The sequence below is a fragment of the Polyodon spathula genome, chromosome 1 (assembly GCF_017654505.1).
Source record: "Polyodon spathula isolate WHYD16114869_AA chromosome 1, ASM1765450v1, whole genome shotgun sequence".
Classification (NCBI taxonomy): domain Eukaryota; kingdom Metazoa; phylum Chordata; class Actinopteri; order Acipenseriformes; family Polyodontidae; genus Polyodon; species Polyodon spathula.
Genome location: NC_054534.1, coordinates 57,788,824 through 57,816,540, shown reverse-complemented (window position 1 = coordinate 57,816,540; position 27,717 = coordinate 57,788,824). Strand labels below are relative to the sequence as shown.

The 27,717-nt window shown below is 39.1% G+C and overlaps 1 protein-coding gene, 1 long non-coding RNA gene and 1 pseudogene across 2 annotated transcripts; all 3 read left to right on the top strand.

Moving 5' to 3' along the window:
• The first annotated feature begins 676 nt into the window (after positions 1 to 676).
• On the top strand, positions 677 to 7,123 carry LOC121321924 (annotated as a pseudogene).
• A 1,313-nt stretch (positions 7,124 to 8,436) lies between these two features.
• Positions 8,437 to 10,306, top strand: LOC121321872 (carbohydrate sulfotransferase 14-like). Its single transcript, XM_041261229.1, has 2 exons — positions 8,437 to 8,514; positions 9,557 to 10,306. Exons 1-2 carry the CDS (start codon positions 8,437 to 8,439, stop codon positions 10,304 to 10,306), a joined length of 828 nt encoding a protein of 275 aa, XP_041117163.1.
• Positions 10,307 to 24,369: 14,063 nt separating this feature from the next.
• LOC121320127 lies at positions 24,370 to 26,017 on the top strand. The gene is made up of 2 exons (XR_005950792.1): positions 24,370 to 24,702; positions 25,854 to 26,017. It is a non-coding gene; the product is annotated as an uncharacterized LOC121320127 (long non-coding RNA).
• Positions 26,018 to 27,717: the final 1,700 nt, after the last annotated feature.

Sequence of the window (27,717 nt, the reverse complement as noted above, 5' to 3'; positions counted from 1 at the left end):
AGAACTACAAGAATTCAATGCCACCAACCTTCCGAAAGACAAATCTAGGGAATATATTCCATATTCTTTATTTTTAATATAATTTTTGATCCAATTAGTTTTAAAAATTATATTTGAAGTCTTAAAATCCAACATGTTAAGGCCACCTTGTTCTAGTGTGTTATAAAGTATATATTTAGTAAGGTTTGTTTTTCCATATGAAATTATATAACCTCCTGTAAAGCTCTTTTAATACATACTGAGCTGCACTGCAGTGCCTAAAAGGTACCACGAAATGTTCATGTCAGGACAATTACAGTGCAGTGTCCTGACAGGAACACTTGGTGTTACCTTTGTAAGAACAGCAGGTGCACCTAGACGCAATGTTAAAAATGCCTGCGAGCTTTTCCACTCGTGTGACAACATATTCATGTGACATACATGGACCAATCTAAACGCGAGACTGTCATGCGGTTCCATCCCAAAAACCGGGGCTGTGTCATACCTCCCCTTGCTAGCTGTTGGATAGCTGTGGAAGAAGTTGGAGACTCAATTGTATAAACTGTATAAATATAATGTATATGATATATATATATATATATATATATAGATATATATATATGTATATAATGTCACAATGGGTAGTGTACCATGGGTACCACCTCGGTGTCTGGCCAGTAGGGTTCGCTGTTGCGCGATGAGAAGTACCTGCCGGTTTCCCAACCACCGGGAGCGTCAGAGCCAGTGTGATGCATCCTCCATAGTCCCCAGCAAAGTTCGGCCTCTTTGCACAGGCCAGATGCGAACTGGCACCGTCCAAGTTGTTTGACTCATCCTGCGCTCCCAGCGGCAGCGCTTTAACTGGATTCATACTTTTACCGTAACATATAGACAAAATACAGCACGTACAAAACAATCAAGCTGTCATTTTAATGCTCCTCAGAAATTCCTCAGAACCCTTTTGAACTGTTTTTATTTTGTAAAGAAATACTCCCAACTAGGATGCATATCTTTAATCAAATAGCATATCTGTTTTAAACTTAGGCAATGCTGTGCTCTAAAGCAATGATCCTATGGTAGTGGTGGTGGTACAATGTGTTGCTGCAGTATGTAAGTATTCGTCTGGATAAGGCAGGGGATATGCAGTGTGATCAAAAAGACTACATATCTTGCAGTGTAACATGTCTCTGAGTTTATGTGCTATTGACACAGCTTCACTATAGTCTTTAAAGTACAGCTTGCAAAGAATGACACCCCTCCCATACCTTTACATAATAAATTGTGGTATGTTGCTATACAACTTAGATTTTTAAAATCATTTTCCGCCGTTGCTCAATCTAAGTGGTTGCCATCTTGCCCACAGGCCTCTGTGGTTTGGCTATGAGGGTCTGGATGTTCTGAACATAAATAATTATGTAAAAGCTTAAGGAAAGAATTGAGAATGTTTTTGCAGAATCGTCTTCAAATATACAGCTCTGGAAAAAATTAAGAGACCACTGCAAAATTATCAGTTTCTCTGGTTTTACTATTTATAGGTATGTGTTTGGGTAAAATGAACATTTTTGTTTTATTCTATAAGCTACTGACAACATTTCTCCCAAATTCCAAATAAAAATATTGTCATTTAGAGCATTTATTTGCAGAAAATAACAACTGGTCAAAATAACAAAAAAGATGCAGTGTTGTCAGACCTCGAATAATGCAAAGAAAATAAGTTCAGATTCATTTTTAAACAACACAATACTAATGTTTTAACTTAGGAAGAGTTCAGAAATCAATATTTGGTGGAATAACCCTGATTTTCAAGCACAGCTTTCATGTGTTTTGGCATGCTCTCCACCAGACTTTCACATTGATGTTGGGTGACTTTATGCCACTCCTGGCGCAAAAATTCAAGCAGCTCAGCTTTGTTTGATGGCTTGTGACCATCCATCTTCCTCTTGATCACATTCCAGAGGTATTCAGTGGGGTTCAGGTCTGGAGATTGGGTTGGCCATGACAGGGTCTTGATCTGGTGGTCCTCCATCCACACCTTGATTGACCTGGCTGTGTGGCATGGAGCATTGTCCTGCTGGAAAACCCAATCCTCAGAGTTGGGGAACACTGTCAGAGCAGAAGGAAGCATGTTTTCTTCCAGGACAACCTTGTACTTGGCTTGATTCATGCGCCCTTCACAATGCTTCACAAATCTGCCCGATTCCAGCCTTGCTGAAGCACCCCCAGATGAGTCAAATTTTCAGCTTTGCCCAACACCTGGTCGTCTAATGGTTAGACGGAGACCTGGAGAGGCCTACAAGCCACAGTGTCTCGCACCCACTGTGAAATGTGGTGGAGGATCGGTGATGATCTGGGGGTGCTTCAGCAAGGCTGGAATCGGGCAGCTTTGGCATGAGTCAAGCCAGAACTGAATGTGGAGGAAACAAGAAAAGTATTAATATTTTTAGGTTTACAAGTATTTTGGCTGTTACAAAACCTACCTTTTATTTTCTTTCAGATTGTTCAAGAAATACGCATTCATACTATCCACACCATGTGTGGTCAGAAGAACATGCCCCGCAGCATTTGGACACTTCCTCCAACACAAAGGACGACTGTTCTTCAGCATATTTTAGTCAGCGACAAGCAAAAGTTCCTGTACTGTTACGTGCCTAAAGTTGCCTGCTCCAATTGGAAACAAGTTGTGAAATTTCTTAATGGGGCTTTGGAGAACGTGGAGGTAAAGAAAGATGGATCACATGAAAGACTTGGTTTTTCTGGCAGACTTGAAACCAGACGAAATCAAATTCAGGTTAAAAACTTACTTTAAATTTATGTTCGTGAGAGACCCCATGGAACGGCTTTTGTCAGCCTACAGGAACAAGTTTGGAGAGATTGAAGCTTACCAGAAGAGGTATGGTGTGGAGATAATCAAAAGGTACAGGAAGAATCCTGGAAATACTAATGGAGATGATGTTACATTTGCTGAATTTCTACACTACTTGCTAGATGAGGATGTGGAGAAAATGAATGAGCACTGGATGCCCATTTACAATTTATGCCAGCCATGTGCTGTAAATTATGATTTTATCAGATCATATGAAAGACTTCACCAGGATTCCCAGCATGTTCTTCAGCAAATCGGGGCACCTGCCCACATTCAGTTTCCAGAAAGACAAACATGGTATAAACCAATCACCACACATTGTACATGTGGCAGGCTGGCGAGTGGATAGAGGCCCAGAGACAGACTGCAGTTCAAAAAAAATAACTATTTTATTATAAATAAACACAAAAAAAAGATAAAAAGCAAAACTTACAAAAATAACAGTTTCCAGGCTGGGCGATGCCTTCACTGGATTCACACTTTCTAAACAACCCAAACAAAAAAACCAACCTGCTTCCTCAGCTCCCTCTCCCCAAATGAGAAGCAGAGGCCTCCTTTTATATCAGGTGGCTGGGCGCTGATTGATCGTTAATCAACCTAATCAACTAATCAACCCCAGCCACCTGAACATAATAAACCCAGGCAGGTAGGGGAAGTTAACCCCATCCCTGCCAATTTAAAGGGCAGAGCTTTGCTCTGCCACAGTACACTTATCCATTTCCCAATACAACAAGTGCACTTTGCAAAACATTAACATAATTGGGAGCATATACTGTAAAGCCATAAATATTTGGGACCAAAATATGATGACTCACACCCATAAAACATATTTTTCACCAGAAATGTTAGCAAACCTGTTGCAATATACAAAGTATGTGCTGTTAGTGGAATTTGGTATTCGTGCCAAAAATGTTTGTGTTTTTTCTTTTTTCATATACAAAAAACACATAATAAAAGGCTTGCAAATATTTATGGCTTTACAATATTGCAATTCGTTTTAAATCTTTTATAATTGTACCAAATATCAGTCACTTTTTAAATAGGTAAAGAAGTGTTACTGTTTTAAACAAAAGCTTTTCCCAATATTTATTCAAACAGATTTTCAATTTCAGCTCTACCTAAAATTTCTACCAGAAATCGTGAAATTGAGGGGTCACCGCGAAATTTACCTCTTAGGAGCTGATGCATACAAACAAGTACAGAGTGGGGAAAAAAAAGAAACCTGGTTTAAATGAACTACTGCACTCTTTGGAGAAAATACGATTGATTGCTATTTAGCTTCAGAATCACACATTAAACAAGGCTACTACAGAGGCTGCTGAACAGAACGTAAAATAAACAGCTTTCAGAAACTAAACTGGAAAGTCAGCCCAGACAAAAAGTATTCCTATAGGCACTGTTTACCCTTTTAAATTCTTTTGTGCAATTTCTGACCCTGAAATAGCCTAAGGTTGTGGGGAAACCAATCATATTCACTGCTTCTTGTTTTTGTTTGTTTTGTTTAAAGTTTAAAGCAGTCTCTTCATTTTTAAATAAATGTTGGAATAATAATAATAATAATAATAATAATAATAATAATAATAATAATAATAATATATATATATATATATATATATATATATATATATATATATATATACAAATAATATATGTATGTGTGTGTGTGTGTGTGTATATATATATATATATATATATATATATATATATATATATACAATAATACATTTACAAAATTGTATTTCTGGATAGGGTTTGATACCATTCTTGGGTAAAATTTGCTGTTTTATAAAGAATGTAGCTGGTATATTGTTTTTATGATGATGTAATGTAGAGTACAGCCAATTACTGGTTTGCTGAAACCAGACTTTGTTTTCTAAAGTTGGCTAGGTAGGTTGAATATTTTTGTAATACTTTTTTTTTTTAAATAATTTTATCAATATGTTGCAATGGCTGATTTAACAGGGGGTGGTTGGAGGTAGGATATGCTAAGACTGTTTGAAATCTCTGGAAGAGGTGGTTGTAAATACAGACAATTCTTTATACTTTAACAAAGATTCTGATGTTTTAAAATGCTATGTATGTTTAACATGTATTAAAGTTACTAAAAAGTTACAATTTTAATTTTAAAAAAATACATAAAAATGTTTCTGTGAAATTGCTGAGACTTGGACAGTTCTCTACCTATCTGTTGCATTTTAGCTTCTGTCAAAACACAAGAATTGAGGAAAGAAGCCATTCCTTTTTGTGTTTTAATATTGTACTTCCTGCAGACCTATGAGTGCCCAATTCGACTTAAGCCAGAACTTTAAATCTTTCCAGATCCTGTACTGGGCATGTTTTAATAATGGAAGCACCCAGGGGTGAAATTCTGCCGGTACTCACCGGTAGTCAGTTTATGTGCTTTTCATCCAGTGTGCATGCATTCCATCCACTCTTACACAGTCCACTAGCGTAACGTTTATCAAATACAGACACCAGCGGGATTTTGTTCAGCCAAAAGAACTCCCAGGCAAAAATCCAATCTGTCATAAATCACATAGTTGATAAATATTGGATGTGTGGGACAGTAGGGATTAACATAAAAAAGCAGGTTCAACAAAGTGCTGCTTCCCCCTTAATGTAAAACCATTTAAAACTATGAACAACTCTCAACTTAAACTGCTATACAAAAAAAATAAGAAAAAGTTTTACATATAGGGGTAGATCTTTTTGTTTTTTTGTTTACATATAGGAGTAACATTTTACATATATGGGGAGTATTTTACTTGGAATCAGTAGTTTAAAAATGTGTTGCCTTTTTATTCTGACCATCAGCACCTGCTTGCTCCGCGTGTCAGGCTGCTTCTTTCTGTCCATCTTAGTACGGTAAGTATTAATGGTAAGAATTGTCTGTGTTTTTCACCCTTTCTTACTGCGGGGAGCACTATTACTCCACGGGACCAGGCTTGCCTTGTCCCCGTTGTCGAGTTTGCCCACCAGCCGCCTGCGGGCCGCGGTTGGGCCTTGTTTTGATTGTAGCTACGTGTCCCCGTACTGGCGCGGAGCACTAGCTGCTCCGTGGCTGCTTCAGCCAGGCCAGCCATATACTCCTCACCGAGGCTTCCCTTTTGTTGGGTTGAGACAAAAGCGGGCTGCGCGGGCTTTCACCTCTGGTGTAGGTTGCTCAATCTACAGATAGTGTGCTGTCCCCCATCCTGTAATATTTAACTGTTTTTCGTATTTTAAAAACTGTTTTTATTAAAGTGTGTTTAAGCCAATTGCCCACCACAGCCTCGGCCCTGTCTCCCTGTTGTACGCTATGCGCTGCTCAGGCGTGTGACCACGCTGTCGGGGTAGCTGTCCTGGTGTTTTTTAATACCGCGGTGCGTAAGACTCTGCCCATGCTACTTCGGTACCACGGTGCCCATTGTCGCTGTACCGATATAGGCTAGCGCCGGTGCGGCACGGTACTTAGTGCACATGGTACTCTGTGCGCATGGTGCCTGGTGCTGCACGGTACTCGTTGCATCTCTGCACGCAGTACGCGGTGCAAACGGTAACCCGGTGCTCGGTGCATGCGGTGCTCAGTACAAGCGGTGGACGCGGTGCATATTATACCGGTGCTGCGCGGTACATGTGGCACACGGTGCACGGGGTGTTTATTGTTGCATGGTACGCGGTGCACATAGTACTCCGTGCTCTTAAACTCGGTGCTACGGTGCTCGGTGCATGCGGCGCACATGGTGTTTAGAGCGCACAGTGGTTTCCAACCCGGCGCTATGACGGGGAGGGCTGGCTTCCATGCCTGCGAGGCCTGTGGGACCAATATCCCACAGGAGGACAGGCACAGCATGTGCGTGTGGTGCAAAGGACCTGATCGTGCTGCCTCAGTCCTGAATGGCACCTGTGACATCTGCAAGGCTTTTCAGCCCCGTGTGCTCACAAGCCGCCAGGACAGAGTCGCACGGGGAGCGTTCTTCATCCCCCGCAGCGGGCCCCTCCCACTCACGCCTCCCGACGTCGTCACAGAGCCCCTCCAGGGAGATTCTCTGTGCTCAGGCGTCCATTTCGACCCGCAGCCGCTCCCCTTCGCCTCCGGCTAGACGGGTGAAAAAGTCCCGGCAGGCGCGGGATATCATGGACATGAAAGCCCAGATCGGTCGGATCATGGATCTTTTGGAGAGGCAGGCCCCACCGGCTTCGGCCGTGGACCCCTGTGTGGCATCTCCCCCACCCCTTGAGCCGGTCACAGTCTCTGTGCCGCCCCCTGACCCCTCTGGGGGAGTACAGGGCGAGCGTTAGACCGGGCTCTCTGCTCAGGTGAGGACGTGCTTTCTATCACCGCCTTGTGCAGGAAGACCTCTTTCCCTCCGGATAAGGAGGTGAGGCAGAACCTGAATTCCAGGCTGATACGGCCCCTAGTTCCGAGGCTGCCTCGGTTACTAGTGCGCCGCCACTTGCAAGGTCCGGGCCCACGCGGTGACGTACCTGCAGGTCCCCTCGACAGCACAGACAGAGCCACACCACTCCGTCTTTTGACCGCATGACGTGGCTCTCCAAGCTCAATCCTTCCCAGCGTTCCTGATTTCATGGAAGAGGTGCATTTCTGATGGAACCGCCCTGCTACAGTGCCGGCCCAATTGAGACATGGTTCTGCTCTAGCCTCGCTGGAAGGGGCAGAGAAGCTGGGCCTGGCCGGGTTTCCCCCAGTGGACTCCACCATTGCAGCCTTGGTTAAGGCTCCGCCGGTGGGAGGTACGCCCAAGGACCCTGTGTGCCCGAACCTGCAGTGCAGGATCACGTAGACGCACGTCCGTAGAGCCTATGTGGCGGGAGCCCAAAGTACCCGCCTAGTGAACACATCCAGCATGCTCTCTGCATACCTGGATGGAATTTTGCGTGGTGCCCGTCTAACAGAGCCGGTGGCCACAGAACTGTGACTTCTGTCGCAAACGTTGCTCCAGATCTCCGGCACTTTGAAAACGTACGTGGAGCTAGGGAGAGGCCTAATGGCAGCACGGAAAACTCGTACATATTCCCCTGAAAGGCGAAGCGGAGGTATTTTCTGTGCTGTGGACGAATAGGAACGTGAAAATCCACCTTGCTGAAACAGTCGCCTGGCCGGACAGACTGGAGTATGTGATGATGAACACCAAGACCTAAAGCGGGTCCGTCACGAATGTAGTCATTACGCCGCGAAAAGGAGGGGGTCCCAAACGAAACTGAAGCGTATAGCCGTATTGTGCCTGGCGGGCCTAGTGGTTGCGCGCAGACAGCTGTAGCTGTAGCTGTCGCAGGCAAGGGTGCCTGATGCTGATAAGGCCACGCTGTTGGACGTGCCAATAAACAATAATTGTTTTTACTTTTTTTCCCTCTAATTTGGAATGTCCAGTTGTTTTTTCTCCTCACTGCGGTGAGTCCCCACACAGCACATACGTTCTGAGGGAATGTGAATATCCCCCGATCTCACAAGCCTAAAGCCAGAATCACTTTTATGCCGAGCAATCCAGAGCAGAGGTGGGTGGGCCACCAATTCCAGAGAACAAAGATCAGCCTTGGTTTTTACCCACCCTGAATGTGCTCTGTGTCTGGCCAGTAGGGTTCGCTGTTGCGCGATGAGAAGTACCTGCCGGTTTTCCAACCCCTGGGAGCGTCATAGCCAGTGTGACGCATCCTCCATAGTCCCCAGCAAAGTTCGGCCTCTTTGCAAAGCCCGGATGCGAACTGGCACTGTCCAAGCTGTTTGACTCATCCTGCACTCCCAGCGGCAGCGCTTTAACTGGATGAGCCACTCAGGGACCCCCCAGATTCATACTTTTACCGTAACATATAGACAAAATACAGCACGTACAAAACAATCAAGCTGTCATTTTAATGCTCCTCAGAAATTCCTCAGAACCCTTTGTACTGTTTTTAGTTTGTAAAGAAATACTCCCAACTAGGATGCATACCTTTACTCAAATAGCATATTTGTTTTGAACTTAGGAAATGCTGTGCTCTAAAGCAATGATCCTATGGTAGTGGTGCTGGTACAATGTGTTGCTGCAGTATGTATGTATTCGCCTGTCTGAGTAAGGCAGAGGATATGCAGTGTGATCAAAAAGACTACATATCTGGCAGTGTAACATGTCTCTGAGTTTATGTGCTATTGACACAGCTTCACTATAGTCTTTAAAGTACAGCTTGCAAAGAATGACACCCCTCCCATACCTTTACATAATAAATTGTGGTATGTTGCTATACAACTTAGATTTTTTAAATATTTTCTGCCGTTGCTCAGTCTAAGTGGTTGCCATCTTGCCCACAGGCCTCTGTGGCTTGGCTACAAAAACAAAGGGGTGTCAAGGCATGGCTGTCCAAATTAGTACTTAATTAAACCACATATTGAGGTTTTTTTTAAATTAATATAACATTATTTATTTAGATTTGTTGCTTGTCTCATGCTGCTACTAAATGTAACTGGGGTGTTATTGTTAAAGTGCTAACAGCTAAAGGCAGTGCTTGTAAAGGGTCTCTGCTCACAAAGAAAAGCAAGTGCAGTCTTATGAGGGTCTGGATGTTCTGAACATAAATAATTATGTAAAATCTTAAGGAAAAAATTGAGGATGTTTTTGCAGAACTGTCTTCAAATATACAGTGTCAGAACGGAATGTGGAGGAAACAAGAAAAGTATTAATATTTTTAGGTTTACAAGTATTTTGACTGTTACAAAACCTACTTTTTATTTTCTTTCAGATTGTTCAAGAAATACGCATTCATACTATCCACACCATGTGTGGTCAAAAGAACATGCCCCACAGCATTTGGACACTTCCTCCAACACAAAGGACGACTGTTCTTCAGCATATTTTAGTCAGCGACAAGCAAAAGTTCCTGTACTGTTACGTGCCTAAAGTTGCCTGCTCCAATTGGAAACAAGTTGTGAAAGTCCTTAATGGGGCTTTGGAGAACGTGGAGGTAAAGATAAAGATGGATCACAAGAAAGACTTGGTTTTTCTGGTAGACTTGAAACCAGAGGAAATCAAATTCCGTTTAAAAACTTACTTTAAATTTATGTATGTGAGAGACCCCATGGAACGGCTTTTGTCAGCCTACAGGAACAAGTCTGGAGAGATTGAAGCTTACCAGAAGAGGTATGGTGTGGAGATAATCAAAAGGTACAGGAAGAATCCTGGAAAAACTAATGGAGACGATGTTACATTTGCTGACTTTCTACACTACTTGCTAGATGAGGATGTGGAGAAAATGAATGAGCACTGGATGCCAATTTACAATTTATGCCAGCCATGTGCTGTAAATTATGATTTTATCGGATCTTATGAAAGACTTCACCAGGATTCCCAGCATGTTCTTCAGCAAATCGGGGCACCTGTCCACATTAAGTTTTCTGAAAGACAAACATGGTATAAAGCAATCACCACACAAACTCTGCACTACTACCTGTGTATCACACCCATAAAACATATTTGTCGCCAGAAATGTTAGCAAACCTGTTGCAATATACAAAGTATGTACTGTTAGTGGAATTTCATATGCGTGCTAAAAATGTTTGTTTTTTTTCCCATACACAGAAAACGCATAATAAAAAGGCTTGCAAATATTTATGGCTCTACAGTATTGCAATTCATTTAAAATCTTTTATAATTGTACCAAATATCAGTCACTTTTTAACTAGGTAAAGAAGTGTTACTGTTTTAAACAAAAGCTTTTCCCAATATTTATTCAAACAGATTTTCAATTTGAGCTCTACCTAAATTGCGATTTCGCAGATTTTGCAGAAATCGTGAAATTGAGGGGTCACCGCGAAATTCACCTCTTTTAGGAGCCGATGCATACAAACAAGTAAACAAAAGAAAAAAAAGAAACCTGGTTTAAATGAACTAGTGCACAATGCAAGCGATGGAAACTACGTATCTTCCCTCTGTAGCTAGCCCTATTTTATTCCTTCGCCGTCCTGTGTGCATTGCACTCAAGCAAAAAACAAACAAACAAAAAATGTCCACAAATAACGTTTACAAAAACAATTATCCAAAGAGGTTAACGTTGTTGTTTACTATTCAAATGACAACGAAGTTTTAATCAGCCTATTGGTGCATCTTTACTGTTTTTCTGTGACCTGTTCTGTGCAGTAGGGGGTGGGACAAAAGTTGGTGCTGCATTGTTTTGATTTAGGTTGCTAAAAATCTAGTTTTCAGCATTGGAGATAAAATAATAGAAATGGACGGCAAATACAGCAAAGTATATTTTGGCTGATGGTCGTTTCAAGATATTTCCAAAAAATAAGTACAAAAAGTATTCCTGTCTGCAAGTTAAATCCATACTAAAACGATCTAGCACAGCCACCTCGCTTCAACATGCTGCTTACTTTTACGCAGTTGGAATTTTAGACCCGAATAGACACGTTCTCTATGTTCTGACTCTGCACTAATAAAATTCATTATTGGATGGGGCAAATAACATGACGCTGAGCGTGCTGCATACATTGCCTTTATTAAAGTATGCCAGATGCCCTTGGGTAATCGAGTTTTGGGGCTGTTTCTTCTCTACTTCCACATCTGTGTAACTTGACAAAGCTTTGCCTTAACTTCCAACCAATTCAGTGGATGCAGAACATGCAGTCTCAATGTATGGGCAAGTCAACTGCATGAGGATGCTGCATGCTTGCCTTTAACAAATGACAGCACTCTGTTTTAGTAAGGAAGCAAGCACCACTATTTTTAGGCTTTACAGTTTTCTGAAATACTGTCTTATGTCTTATACTTAGGTTTATTTAATGTTTAAACAGTTCTGTGAAATGTCCTCAAAATCCTCATTTTATTCTGCAACCTACCTGTGAAAAATATGTAAATTTACCACGATTTAAGTAGACCCCTACTAATCTTTCAAATAAAAAGTACTGTTTATTCTTGATGACATTTCTTGTAATACTCATGTAATTAATTATACACAAAAAGCAAACTCTTGTGTAATTTCTGACCATGAAATGGCCTTAGTTTGTGGGGAAACCAATCATATTCACTGCTTCTTGTTTTTGTAGACAGTAAAAACTTCGATTTGTTTTTTTTTGTTTAAAAAAAATTGAGACTTCATTTTTAAATAAATGTTGGAATAATAATAATAATAATAATAATAATAATAATAATAATAATAATAATAATAATAATAATATAGTCCTATATGTATATGTATACAATAATACATTTACAAAATTGTATTTCTGGATAGGGTTCGATACAATTCTTGGGTAAAATTCGCTGTTTTATACAGAATGTAGCTGGTATATTTCTTTTAGAAACTGATGTAAAATACAGTACAGGCAATTACTGGTTTGCTGAAAGCAGACTGTTTTCTAAAGCTCGCTAGGTAGGTTGAATATTTTTGTAATACTTTTTCTTTTTTTTTTTTTCAATTATTGTGAGGCTGATTTAACAAGGGGCGGTTGGAGGTAGGACATGCTAACTTGTGACTGTTTGAAAATCTAATTATTAAATGCTTTGTTTTTACCGCTCAAATCTCTCTGTAGTTAACTGTCTCTCGAGTATTTCAAGCTGTTTTCAGATGTGTGGCTTTACTTCGAAGTTGGGCCACTTCCCTTATTTGACTTGCACTGCTAAAAGAAATTAAGAGGGTAAATCAGCCATTTCTACTAAAAAGAAATCACAAAAAAAACCCCATTAAAAACAAAAACCCAAACTTACTTTTTGCTGTCGGCTAGAGTGAACCTATCCCTGAGTATTTTGATTTCAGACTCCTTCTTGTGAAAACCAAGATGGGTTTGAAACGGTTAATGGACAAAAGTGTTTCCAGATTCTTAATGGTTACTCTTTTACTGGAGAGCTGCTTCTTCAAAAGCTCAGCCTCTGACTTCACATCTTCCAGTTCTCCCAGGGCCTGAGGGGATACATTTACAAATAAGAAACAGGAAAGGGAAATGGAATGCATACAGGGACATCATTATCAACACTTACACAAAACAGGTGCTTTGGGTGCCAAGGAAAATGTCCCAGTGGACATTCTTGTTTAAAATCATGCGTCTGAATTTATGAAAAATCCCCAGAACTACCACAATGTAATAAGTTAGTGATGTGCAGGAAGACTACGGATCATTAAACTGCAACACCAACTGGTATGTTTTTATTTTTCACAAGGTTTGATTAACCAAAATGTACAATTATTATATTAATACTGCAGTGTTTGTTATAATGCCTATTGTGAGATCAGCACTATGTTGTACCATATAAGCAAACGCAAGCCTACTACAGTAAAAAATGATTTGTATTTTATTATAATTATCACATAGCTTTGCCTTAAATAGCTAAGCTCATGCAAAATGTGAGGCTCTGGGGCAGCAGGGGCTCTATACTCTCATTGTCAAGTAGCCTAAACAGTTTTCCAAGTTCAAATTTCATGCTGTGGTTCATCTATCTTTATATTTATTCACAACGATCTGCCTAACTGCAGTATATGTATGCCAAGTTCTCATTTTTTTTTTTTTTTTTTTTTTTTACTTCTTATTTGAAATATAGCCCTATGTTAAAAATTTCCAGTTTTTAATCACCATGCACAAACAATACCTGTGGGGAAATATCGTGGCTCACGTGAAAAAACTGCCTAGAAATTGCTCTGTACATGCATGATTGAGGCTACAATTTATTTTTGGCATAGTAATTTTCTGTACATTTCATGGGCGAGGTGTGGCAAAAACATACACGACAGCTTTTAAATAGTACACCAAAACCAATAATTTATAGGCTATTGCTTTTAACTACTGATAAGTTTAAATGTTACTTTAGATTACAAGATTTACAGTACATACTTCAGACTCTTCCGTGACTTCTGGTCCGTGAGACCCCATGAAAAATTGGAATTATGTAATCTACAATCTTTTGACGTGCGTCTTTATTTGGAAAGGCGTACAGCCTTCACAGATCAAACCTTTCACCTATCATTCTAAAATACTTAAAATATCTCTCTAAATGATGTTTGAAATTCTCCATTTAGGGTTCTCTGTTGGGACTGAGCAAGGACATCGCTTTTGAATTTTGTAATCCTCTTGTATAGGAGGTACAAACTCAGCACATCTACTTAAATGTAAATGTATCCAATTGCAAGGATGCAGTTTGTATTTAAAGTATTGTAGTTATATGAACAACAGCTGCAACCACTCAAAACTGCTGCAACACGATGCATCACCTACAGCAAATAGTCAAGCTGCTTGTAGCTATCTGCGCCTGACGTATCGCAATAATCCGCAACAGAAATGCTGAATGAACCAGGCTTTAATAGAGTTGTCCACGATTCTGAAACAAACAGCATGTTGTAAAGAAAGCCTCTGTGTGTTGGTAAACTTCTGTTCTCCAATGCATTTGTTCTTTAGTCTTTACAGAAAAAATCTCTCACAATTTGTTTGCATTTTAGCTCATCCGCTGACCAATTTACAGATACTCGCATATTTATATTTTCAATATACAGATGGTGCGTGTTTTAAAGGAAATACAGGAAGTGTTTTTACACCCATTTCCAAGGTTTCACAGACTTTTTTTTTCAAATTCAAGATTTCCATGACCTCCATTAGCCTTACTAATGATTAATGCTCCCTCTGCAAAAATGCCTGTGCAATGTATTTTCTATTATTTTGGCCAGGTTACAGTATTTGCTCTGCTCAGATTCATGTATTAATGTTATTAGTTGTTAATTAATACAGATTAATAAATGATTAGTTATTAATCTGTTTTGTACTGCACAGCTAATATTACTGTAGCTTTAATTGGAAGACCTTACGCACTGTGACGTGGCTGCTGAAATGTTTTGAGTAAGGTTGTGTCTTGGAACTAGGCAAAGACATTGTTACCACGGGGTACTTTGAGCTCTGTATACTAATACTGTTACCAAAAGCAACAAAATTGTGCCAAGGAAATAAACAACATTGAACAGAGAAATCTTGTTTGGACATCGTTTACACACTTCACGAACCCGGCCAGCTCCTCTGAAGAGTACACATAACTGGCCTACACCTGTAATTTCGCCCCTGCCTGAGTCAACGATGGTCAAGACAAAGAAGTTGGATTCACATTTGAGAAAAACACTTGCAACAAACTATAACAAAGGAAATGGCTACAGTAAAGTATCAGAAATATGGCATACCAAAATCCACAAATCAGAGCAATAATCAAGAAGTACCACAGAACAAATTCAACTCAAATGCTAGAATGTAGAGGACGTCCAAAGAAAACGACAGGTAGGGAGATTGTATGAACAGCCAACAGCCCCCGAGAGAGAGCCCTGCGCTGCCAGAGTCCCTGACAGAGAGCCCTGCGCTGCCAGAGTCCCTGACAGAGAGCCCTGCGCTGCCAGAGTCCCTGAGAGAGAGCCCTGCGCTGCCAGAGCCCAAGAGAGAACCTTGCATCACCAGAACCCCTGAGACAGAGCCCCACGTTGCTGGAAAATCCCATAGAGAGTGCCACTTCACCAGTGCCCCAAGGAGAGAGTTCAGTGCTGCCGCCTGAGAGAGAGTACCCTGCGCTGTGGCTACAGCACCCAGCTCTCTCCCAACAACAGCCAGGTTCTGAGGTTGCTGCTGGAGGTGCTCTGGCTAACCTCTGCCTAGCCTACTGTGTTGAGAAGGGCAACGGTCCAGGGAAGCCCGGACCCAGGAGGGACAGTCGTCCTGGTCTGGCACGGGGGTCTGGGATTGGTGACCGCCCTGGAGCCCTGTGAAAATGGTCCCCAACTCCTAAAGTGGTCATCGTATTGCATCGCCATCAAACTTGCTGCCAGGACCCGACAGCTGCTGTCCTCCGCCTGGCAACTACGCAAGCTGCCACACCTGGACCAGGTCAGTTTGAGTAGGGGGCAGTGTAACGGCGGGTCAGTTTGGACTGCTTAGGACTGGATGCCGGGAGGGGAGCAGGAGTGTTAGGATTGGTGTGTAGTCTTGTCTTCCCCGCCATTTGTGCGTGTCATCCTACTTGAGTCTGTGATTAGAAGCGCATTTTGTGTCTAGGAAGTGCTAGCGTGCTACCTAGGGTGTCATGTGCACAGTGCATCAGTATGAGAGAGGGGTCTGTGTTGGTTGCACTGTGATTTGTGTTTGGTTCCGCCAGTCAGCTGCTTGCATGGGACAGAGGGTCTGAGCGATTGGTCAGTGTGTAAGTAAATGTGCCCTTGTGTGTGTGAGCCAATAGGCCTTGGGAGGGGATCTCTATTTAAGAGCTACCTGTGCGTAGCTCGGGGTTGTGTTGTGTTTTGTGTCATTAGTGCTGCCTACTGAGCTACTTATCCCTTTGATAAAAAGAGTCCTTTTGCCTGCCATTCCATTTTCAATAAAAATAGCAGTTTTAACTGCTTTGAACTGCATCCTGTGTTGTCTTCTTTTATGCCGCTGCAGACCAGATACACCTCCACTACAGTACCTTGCACACCAAGTTTGTAATTGTCATACGAGAGCGAAGCGTTGATTCTGGAATCACAATAATTGATTCACTCTGATGCTACATGTGTTAATGTCTGCAATAGCCAGAAGAATATTAGGCATACTACAAAGCCTTTAACCTTGTCCTTAGACTATCTTGTTCCATCATCATTCTCCTGAGATCAGCCACAGCTTCCTCCCTTTCTTTGTCCACTCTCTGCAAGACTGCATGGGGCATAGCAACAGACTTCTGAGATTTGGGGGATCGGATTGCTTCTTTCCTCAACCTGTTTAATTCATCCTGGGTCTGGAACAAGAAAATACAGTTATTTGTTTTTGTAACACAAGATGCATCTAAAAATCTGACCGCTTTTCAAAAGATGCATGGCTTTGGAAAATTAAAGGCATTTGTAAAATGTTTAACATATTTAAGTGAGGTTAGTTTAATATATCAAACAACAAGTAACAGAATTTGTAGATGCAGCATTGCATGATAAAATACTATCAAAAGAACTGAATACACTTAAGATATTTAGTATTAGCCAATTCTCCACGATTGTCTTTCTTTTAATAACAAAAGAATGGTGCAAACTGTACTGCTCACTTTTCTTCTTTCTAATTATTAGCCATATGTTTTCTCATCTGTTCACAAAGCATCCTTAGTTGGTCTCTTTCAGCAGTCAGAACTTTGACATTGGCATGAATATCCACCAAGTGCTTCTCAAACCTGTCCAGCATTGCCTGAAGCTCATTATGCTCCCTGACAACTTGCATGAGTTCAGCCTCACTACTGCAACCCTGTAAAAACAAGCAACTTTGTTCAGGTTCAAAGAGTATACTAGTCTGCATTATTTATTGTTAATGTATAACAGCACATTTTATCATTATTATTTGGCCTAGTTCTGTACATGCCTGTGTCTGGTGACCGTTAAATAATAAATCCCCGGCTATACACAACAATGTGTAAAGTGCGGGGATAGCAATAATAGGGCACCGTCCCGAACAAAAACAAACACACGGTCACCAGTCCTGGGTGAGTGCAATCGTGCTGGTGGTCAGTGCAAACACATGTATTTCGTGACAGTGGTGCAGTAGTGATCCGGATCGTGCTGACCCTCGGCGACAGCTCTGGATTTGTGCTTCAACTGTCTGGTGGTGCAAAACACGGACAATTATTACACAGACAAACACAAAACACGTAACCCGTCTTTTCTTTTAATAATGAGAGCTCCTCTCTCGGTCCTTCTCTCTCCACGCGTTTACCCAAACAAAGGAAAAGATCAGCGTTACCCTGGCCCCTATATGTAATCCCGCATGATATCTAGGTAAACGGTTGCAGCTGCCTCTCGTTTACCTTTCAAATCAATACAGTCTTACAACAGAGTCTCGCTTCTTTCCAGGCTGACCCACTTCCCTGACCCGGAAACGAACTGTCAGGCCAGCCCTTCCAGATACTTCTCCTCTCGTTCTTTAGCGCCCTCACAGGTCGGGAGGAAGATTCATCACCAGAACTCATCTTTCCGTCACAATGCCATACCATATTTGAACAAAAAGGGTCAACGCATAACCTAGGGTTTAAATAAAGTGTATCTCCAATACACTTTTCATATCTAGTTTAATACTCTCCAACACAGCCAACAGTGGGTCCCAGTTTAAGGTTCTGAATGTATAGTTAATTATTACTATCTACATACACCTCAAATAATAAGTATGATTTGAGCTTTTAAAGACTTAAAAGTGTACAAATAAAATAATTTGCCTAAGTGCTTGCCTGTATTTGTACTGGAGCACTTGCACTGTACGTGAAATGACATTGCAGAGTTGTAGAAAAAAGCAAGATTGCAAATGAAAAGCCAACACAGGTTTTTTTTTTAGTTCCTTAAACCTGTGCTGACACTGCTTAAGCTGAGACTATCTTATTAGCCCATTGCTATGAATCTGGTCATTTCCAAGCCCCAAATAATCACTTTTAAATGTTTTTTGATATGTGGTGATTTGATGCTTTTCAAAAGGGCCTATTATACACTAGGGGGCAAAACACAATTTTAACGGTTACAGAGACACTGGGAAAGAGTTTAAATTGTCTTGTTTCATCTTGTTTAACACTCTTGTTAATTCTGCCAGTGGTTGGTCAAAGGATAGACCCCTGAATCCGATCGTGCCTGTAGGATTTTGTGAAAAAGCCAAATGTTTTTATTTATGGCAGCAAACTTGGACTTTCAAGGTGGTGTACAAAGCACCATCCATGAGTGACTCACAGTTTTGAGTTTTGCAATGGAATCTTCAAAGTCTTCAATATCCCTGTGTTGTCTTTGAATTTCTTTCTGAAAAGAAAAGTTTTACAAACTTTACAAATATAATCAGACGCTTCATCTACAATTCAAATATCTAGGAACACAAAATATAAAACGAAAGTTAAGTTTTGTGTCACCCTTTGTTGGAGGAATCAAAACAAGTAACACTGGTTCCAGAACATTCCTCAAGTATTTACTTGCATTCATAAAATTCATGCTACAACATATAGCTTGTACCTTACTCATTAACAACTCATTGAGTAGAATTTATTTTTTAAAATACTGTATTGATCAATCCCCCCCCCCATTAAAATACAGTTTCCAAAACAAATACATGTGGCAGAAACAGTCAGCTCTACTGCACTTTGCAATTCTGGCCACACATAACCAATTTGGTTTATTTTTCAGTCTATACCTTGGCCTCCAGAAGCTCCTTATCAGCCGTCTCCAGCACCATTTCTTTGTCTTTCTTCAGCTGTTGTGCCAGATGATCAATCTCAGTAAGTTCCTGGCATAGCTCTTCGTTTCTGGTATTTAACTTGGCGACTTCACTGGTAACAGTGAAGTTTCCTCTCCTGCTGACCCTGGATGCGCTTCTCCAGATGACGGTTAGCTTGCTGAAGACATTCAATCTGAAAAGATGCTTGAAATATTAGGAAAATGTACCAAATTATCTACAAAATAGAATTGATGTCTGCAAATTGAAACAAAACTATAGTAATATTAATATATATCATATATATCATATATATATATATATATATATACTTGATGTTGCACACTATTGCAACCAACATATATATATATATATATATATTATATATATAGAGTATTTTAACGCAGACATATATAATTGATAATATCGCAGGCAGACATTACTAATGAAACATCCCCTCTATTACTGTACATCTGCAGCAGTGGGATGAAATTGGTTTCATTTTTAGGTTTGTGCAAATTAGGTTTTTTTTAATTTCTAACTTGAACATGCAATTTCAATTAATATGAACTTATCCACCATATTCCCTAAACCACAATTTCTTTCTCTCCATTTACTCTATATTTCTCATGTTTCTTTATCCTTGACCAATGATAAACTAACAAAGATGCAATCGAAGGCAATGGTAAGATGAAAATGTGTTTTTAATCAGCTCGTAAGGTACAGCAGTGCATGTGTTAACATTGTTCATTAGCGTCTGTACTGGGAATGCTTAACCAGGTCTTCATTCAATCAAGAATTGCTCTGAAGAGATAATATACATCAACCTCTTAAGAGTCACGTATTACTGTACATCAGTTTTCAAGTAACAAGAGCATCAATAACAAAGATTTTACCCCAGGTCAACAACTTCCAAACTTCCATTAACAGCAACACGTTCCAGGCACTTCCGCTGTCTTTCAAAATGACTCTTCAAACTCCTCAGAGAAGATGATCTGGCCATTATGATGTGTTAAAGGTAAGCATTCTTCTTTCTGTTGCAACAAAGGGTCATTTTTTGAAATTGGTGCTTGTGACGACTCCTCACCCAGTACAGATTTGTTCCAAAAAACAGACTCATACAGGCTTATACTCTGCATTCAAGTCTTTGCTGTTTGATACTGCAGATTAATTTTGCATTTTTGTCCTTGATAATGGCAGGTGAGCAAAGGGAAATCAACAGATGTTTAAAACATATGTTGGGTTTAAAAAATTATAATAATAAATATATTTGCTGTCAAGTGGTTGCACAGCTTCAATCAGTCAAGCATTTATACATCAAATACAACCAACACAAGGACATAATTCTTTAAATTTAAAAGCTGGAGCAAGACATAACCCACATTAGTTATGTCCTATAGTTATGTCAGTGGTGCAGTTAGCAATAAATAAGACTGACATTAAGTGACTTTGCGTTTGGATCCCTGCACTGAACTCAGTGACAATGGTTGTGCAACAGTAAGTGTTTAGCAATGTAGATTCATATTCTTGAAGAACAGGAGAGTTAGTAACTGCCATGACAACTGACAACATGAAGCACTCCAAGAGTTTAAAATAAATATCTGCAACTAATGTGCATAAAACTACATGTGCACAACAGTAATGTATAGACAAAATAAGGAGGCCATGCCAGACTCACCATTTAGAAATCCAGTATTACTTTAGAGAATACTGCGAATAATGTTTAGAACATTTGTTAAACTGCAATTTGTAATTTAATATTAAAAGTCATCCAGATGCATTATGGTTATAGTGACCTCCTGTGGTGACAAAATAAGATTACAATATACTGCAATACAGTAGTCTCTGGCTAAGAGAACACCCCCCAGGAAGCAAGCTAAGTGTTCTTATAGCCGAAGTGTATTCTACGACGGTGTTAGCCACCAGACACAATATGAATCAATCATTAAATAAATAAATAAATAAATAAATAAATATGCTGTACTTGTTGTGACGCACGTGCATCATCATATGAAATGAACTGAAGAAGTAAAAGCAAAACAATAGGCAAGTGTATGTTAATAAACTATAATAATAAAGTAATAGACAAACTAAAGTTAAGAAAACTAAAGCAAAACAACAGTCAAAAAGCTTAAATCGCTATGTACTATGAAATTAGCAGGCGGGTGTGTTTTTGGCTATAGTACCACAATGGCAGGGGCAAAAATAACGGTCATTGCTTAGGGTTAACTTAACGTAAATAATCTAACTGTCGAACTAAATGAACACTGCACCCCTACACACGTTACAAAATGCAGCAGCAATGTACAAGACATGCATATTATTTAACAGCATGGTTAAACAACTCACCAGAATGAGAAACACCAAATTGCTTGGCGACTTGTGTATGATTAAGTTTTTTTTTCAAGAGCTTGAAAAATGTCCAACTTTTTGTAGCAAGAGAAACATGCCACTTTGCATACATGGCATTTTGTAGCGATGAGGTGCACTCGTGGAAATCAGAATACAAAACAATTCAATGATATTATGGCTGTTCTGGAAAGATTTAATAAATCAAATCAGTGTCCCTCAAGACACTCTCGCAATGACAAGTTCCATACAAAACGGTACTGTATCCATTGTTAACGAATCGCTGTTGGTGCCAAGAAGGTGTTCTTTTAAGCAAAGTCCCTGTTCCTTTAGCCGGAGCATTTACAACGGGGAAAATGCACCACAAGGGTGTTCCCTTAGGCGAAGTATTCTCTTAGGAGGTGTTCCTATAAGCAGAGACTACTGTATAACAAAATCAAATTTAATGATCCAAATACAATAAAACTGCTCTAATGTGATCATTAGAGATCTTAACATTTTGCTGGATTATATAATGTGCTGGTTTATAGAGGTACTGTACAATATAATAAGGTAATTAAAAAAATAAAAAAGGTATATAAACAACAAACTACACTATTTGAAACTCTACTACAGTACACAGCAGAAGTACTGTCCAGGTATACCCTGTAATTCAAGGACTGTACGAATTTGAACTTTCTCCATTAAGTAAAACAGTTATTTTACTGTACCATACTCACAGAACATGTGTGTATCTGTGCATTTAAAGGGTACCTTTTTATTTTATTGTGTTACATTTTCCCATGTGTTGCTACAACTGTTTACGTAAGGTGCAAGTATTGTTTAAAAAAAAATTTGTATTACATTTTGACCACTTTTTTAAAACTTTTAAATTGCATTCCCACCTCAAGATGGCTTCAGATGTACCTGTATGGACCTCTCAGAAATGCATTTCCCATCATCCTCCTGATCACTGGTAAATCCATCTCCGTTACATACGTGAGCAGGAGGATGATGGGAAATGTAGTTCTGAGAGGTCCTTGTCAAGCAATGTAAAAAACAAATAAATAAACAATACACACACCTTACATAAACAGTTGTAGCAACACATGGGACCATGTAACACAATAAAATAAAAAAAGGTCCTTATGCACTCTTTAAGCAACATACTTGATTATAAACAAAGTCAGATTTTACAATGATTTTTGGCAGACCAGACTTTTAAATCATGCCAGATTTCATAATAGACAAGTTGTGGATTATAGAGGACATCACGCCATTAATTTCAAAAGGGATTTGGACGGGACCCGAAAAGAATTATACAGAATGTTTGTATATTGGCTGGATTAGACAGGTTTTACTGTAAATGAATAAACCTAGATAACTTGATTATTCTTGCACCTGTTAGTTTAGATGCCGTATTCCTTCCTCAGATCTCTCCAGTTAAAAGTTGTGTTACTTCTTGCTGAAGCTCTTGAATTCTGAAAATGATTATCATTACACAACAAGAAAAAGACTAACATTTATTGTAATGTACAGAAAGAAATAATTTTTATTAGGATGTTTTTACACCAGCTTACTGTACATCCCCATACACATTGTAGATAAAAATGACATTACATCACAATTTTCCATTGTTAATTATCAGTTACACTCTGATCTCAAAACCAGCCTTGAGCTTTCTGGGCGTGATATTATTATGTTTCGATGTTTTAAAGTAACATAAGAAAAAATTAAAGAAGCATAGCTTTTGTTGGTAATTGCAGCTAAAAATGTAAACTTTTAATAAGCTAGGAGTCAAACTTTTAACAAAGCAACCAATGAAGACAGAAATCAACAACATTTCATAAATTACTATTTTACTAGAACAGAAAACTACAGTTGTTTCTAATAGGATCCCTTTTTAAAGAGAACCTGATACAGCAATCCCAGTGTGTTTATGTACTTGTTGTCAGCAACTTGAAGGAGATCTGCCACATATGGATCATCAGGCTGGGGTACTGACACGGAAGAGACAAATGAGGGAGGAACTGTCTGATCACTCTGCATGCGCTGGTGCCTAAAGGGAACGGTTCTTTCTTACCACCTACACAAAACCACACAAAAACCAGTAAGACAGTGGCGCTTTAAAATAAATAGAATGCAGTCTGAAAACAACTTTTTTTATTTGATTAATTGAGCCCTTCATAGAACAGGATAAACAAAAGAAAAAAAAGGACATGAATTGCACTTGAGTAAAACGGTTAAGCTAAAGGAATACAAGATATAGTAATACAGAGAATTCAATGTTGAAGTGCATTGACCAGGGTACTATTGGTAATACTAACCTTGTGCAAGATACTATTAAACATGTTGACTTGGCACTGATAAACACAAGAGCATAAAACAAATACAGTAAGCCTACACGTAAAGACTTTCTGTTTTTCCAACTGAAAGTCTGGCATTGCGCAAGCTTTCTTGACAACTGTTTAAAAGGATTTGTATGGACATTAAATGTAATTTAAGTTATTGATAACGTCGGTAAAAATTTTCTCTAAACTTTGTCTAAATTTCAACATATAACATATAAAAATTTCATACAAGATAATGTTAAAAAAATCGATAGGTTAATGTATTGTAAATGTTATTCTATATCCAAGTGTTAATAACATGTTCAATAAAAGAATATTAATTTGTACAAAACCCCTTATAAGTTCTCATACAGTTTGGAAGAGTGTTAATAAGTCATGTAAACGTCGACTGTTATGACTGTTGATGGATGTGCTGACAATACTGACAACTACCTACACTATATCCATGTGTGATGGTTAAGACCAAGACAAGAATTACTACCAAGTTCTGGTTCTGTTCTTAATGATGACATGGAAATCTACCTTTAATGTCCTAAAAAGGAGGAGAGTGGTCACCACGCAAAACAAGTAACAAGATATTCCCAGTCATTGTCGTTCGTGTCTCAAAGGGAAAAAGTGCAAGATCACTTTCCAACGTTTCGGGTTTCCGCAGGTTACGATTTGAGTTTAAAAGACAAATTTTTTCTGTTTTTCCAACTGAAAGTCTGGCATTGCGCAAGCTTTCTGCTGGGTGCACAAAGTCACTGTAACATAAGCAAAGATTGTTGCTCAATATTACAAATGCCAAATGTGAAAAGACTTTTTTTTAAAGTCAAGATAAACACATCTCTCTAATACCATAGAAAACTTCAGTCCCGGTGAACATACAGTTCACTAGGACTGAAGCAGCAGTGAGAACAGTCACTGGTGCACTTTGTTCCATCAAACAGCATATTTGCAAGCTGAAATCTTTCATTGACCAGTGAAGATGTTTCCCAAGCTACAGGATAAATTAAATATTCCAAGGTGAAGTGGTCATACCAAACGAATGTCCAAAACAGAACTGACTCCTAAAAGAAAAGGTGAGCATGAACAATTCTTCACAACTACTCATGTTTAATAAAAAAAGTAATACCTATATGTTAACTTAAAATATTTAATACGTCAAAACTTGCCTGTTGATAAGATCTGGCATCTTTGCACGTTATTTGTCTGTGAAGGTATACCACAGCTGTTGTAACATACTGTACCTAAAAAGTTTTTCCAGCAGTGGCAAGGACTGAATTCCCAAAGGCTGTCTGTAGCCCAGCCGATCCAGTCGTTTCGTTAATTTAATACATTTTCTTTCTGCAGCAGAGTTCGGTATTGAGTTGCTTTCTGGGAAGCAAAAAGACTGCAGAAACAAATATACCACGCACGCGTTTCACTTTATCCATTGAACCTTTTAAACCTATTAAAAAAAAAAACATAAAAAATAACGGTACCTTTAAAATAAAAAAGTTGGCCGTTTAAAATAGGCTGCATTAAGGTGGCCAAGTGTACAAAAATATCAAGTTTTTAAAACTAAAGTTAATCGCAGGGTTTTAATCAAGATTAATTAAACTGATGACTGATTAACTAAGACTAAAATATGACTAGAGTAATAAATAAACAAATAAACCAAAGCATCTATATCAACATTTACCGTACTGTACTAAAAGCAAATAAACAGCACGGAGATCAAAACATCAACGCATTTGCAAAAAAGTTAACCATAAAATAATATGGAGTGCTGCAATCAAAACATATTCGTATAATAGTCGTATAATGTATAATAACATATACACACACACACACACACACACACACATATATATATATATATATATATATATATATATATATATATATATATATATATATATATATATATATATAAAATATATTATATATATATTATTATAATGTCATTATATTATGAATATATTATATATTTTCAAAACTTTTTTACTGACAGGTCAATATAAAAGATTGTATTATATATAGTTTACAAATCAGAGATACTTTGTTTTGCGTTTGTTACAAGCCACGTGATTTCCAGCCATGATAAAACAAATTGCATGCATTTAAGTTTTAAAATCATTAATTTATTTAAAACGCATCGTAATATAAAATCTGTCAAAGGTCTCATGAAGCGAATTTCAGTTTGTAAATGTCAGTTAGCCTCCTGTCATCGGTGTTTCCTTTTCCTTAGGCTGCCTAAGAAACTCTCCCGGCGGTAAAGCCATTTGAAAATGGGCGAAGACGAACTGTGATGAAAGTAGTCCCTTTCGCTATCTTCTCCATGGAAACACATGCAAAGCTGGTGCACTGGAAATACTGCAGAGGACATTTTCATGAACTACCCACTATTTTTATGACAGTAGTGGATACAGTGAGAAGATATATTGTGGAGCTTTGCATCTCCGCCTAATGAAACACTGAGATTTGCATCGCAACTGAAATTAGTGAACCACAGATGCTTAAATGCAGTGGCGGTCCTGACAGTAAATGCTGTACTGCTATGTCATTTTAATTCAAAGGCAGTACATGTAACACTGCACTGCATTTCAACTAGGCACCCTCACGAGACGATCACTTCTCAGGTTTTCTGTAGTAAAAGAGGATTCTGCAACCTTGAGTAAACATCACTGTGATCATATAACAAGTTGCTTACCCATGAGGACTTGTTTTAATTGTTTTGATGTATTGTCCTCAGTGATTGACCACCATTGTTGTTTGAATACTATATTTAAACTACTGACGGTCGGAGGCGCTGTTGCTAATTGTAATGTGACATGACCGAGGGCAGTGTAAATGATCAGGCTGGAGTCTTGATTTACAGTTTAAAACAGGTGGTTTTATTTTTCTTACAGTGTGGTGGGGAAACAACCGCTAATAAAACAAACTAAATAAACCTAGCTTTCAGTTGGAGCACTAAGTAAACAATACTTCGTGTGGTCCCTGTGCATACATGTGGGAACTCATGACAACTAGTGGTCAACACATTATACTGCAGGGAACAAAGCTTGTTTAGGGACCTCTTCAAAACCTTTTATTTTTACTGCCATTTGACTCATAAGCGCTTTATAGTTAAGTTGTTTTGTAAGCAAGGCTATAAAAAAAATACTGAAGCTACTACAATAAATAATAACGATTACATCTGTTATCTTCGTGATTGGTCATTAGATAGCCCTTTGCTTTTGCTATGTTCCATGTCTAAACCTGTTTGTTTATTCAAGGAAATTTCAATTTAATCTTCTTCTTCTTCTTCTTCTTCTTCTTCTTCTTCTTCTTCTTCTTCTTCTTCTTCTTCTTCTTATACGTGCTGTAAATTGATCATATATTACCATATCCATATACCCTATCAATGTGCATGTTTGTGTGACACAATGAAATATCTACAAGCAAGAGCATGACATTGCCACCTCAACATAGCTAACTATGTACTGTAAAGCATTGATTTAAAGTATCTTCGGACCAGAAAACCAGTGACAATTGAATCATGATCACATGCCAGCGTATTACCTGGGTTCATTTAAGCTTTGAATGAAGCAAACAAAACGAAGTTGCCTTTGTGAAATGCTGCTGACACCTGTGATTGGTTCGCCCAAACTGAAATGAAAAGATTCACGGAAAACCCAGAAGTAGGCAGATAGCGGTTTCCTTGGTTTCTGAATCGCTTGCATGAATTACCATACTCCCATCCGCCACCAGATGTCACTGTTGAATGCAAAGCCAACTCACACGTACTGTCCACATAGGGGATACCGTGATCACGCCTTGTTCGGCCAAATCTATAGCAAATGTTGTTATGAATGTTTGCTTTTTATTGCCATCAGTAGCTCCATCCACAGTAATTCTTAAAACTGTGAAGGACTGAACTTGTGGTTTTGTGGTATGGCAAATTTGTTTGTTTGTTTTGGTTTTTACATACCACAGTTTTCTCGTACGGTTCTTCAAAATACTTCCAAACGTGGATTCCTTTGTTTAGAGATGCCATTTTAAATATAGAACAAACTTGCTTGAAAAAAACGCTTGTCATTAATGTTACTTAACCCTGCCATTGGAATTGATAT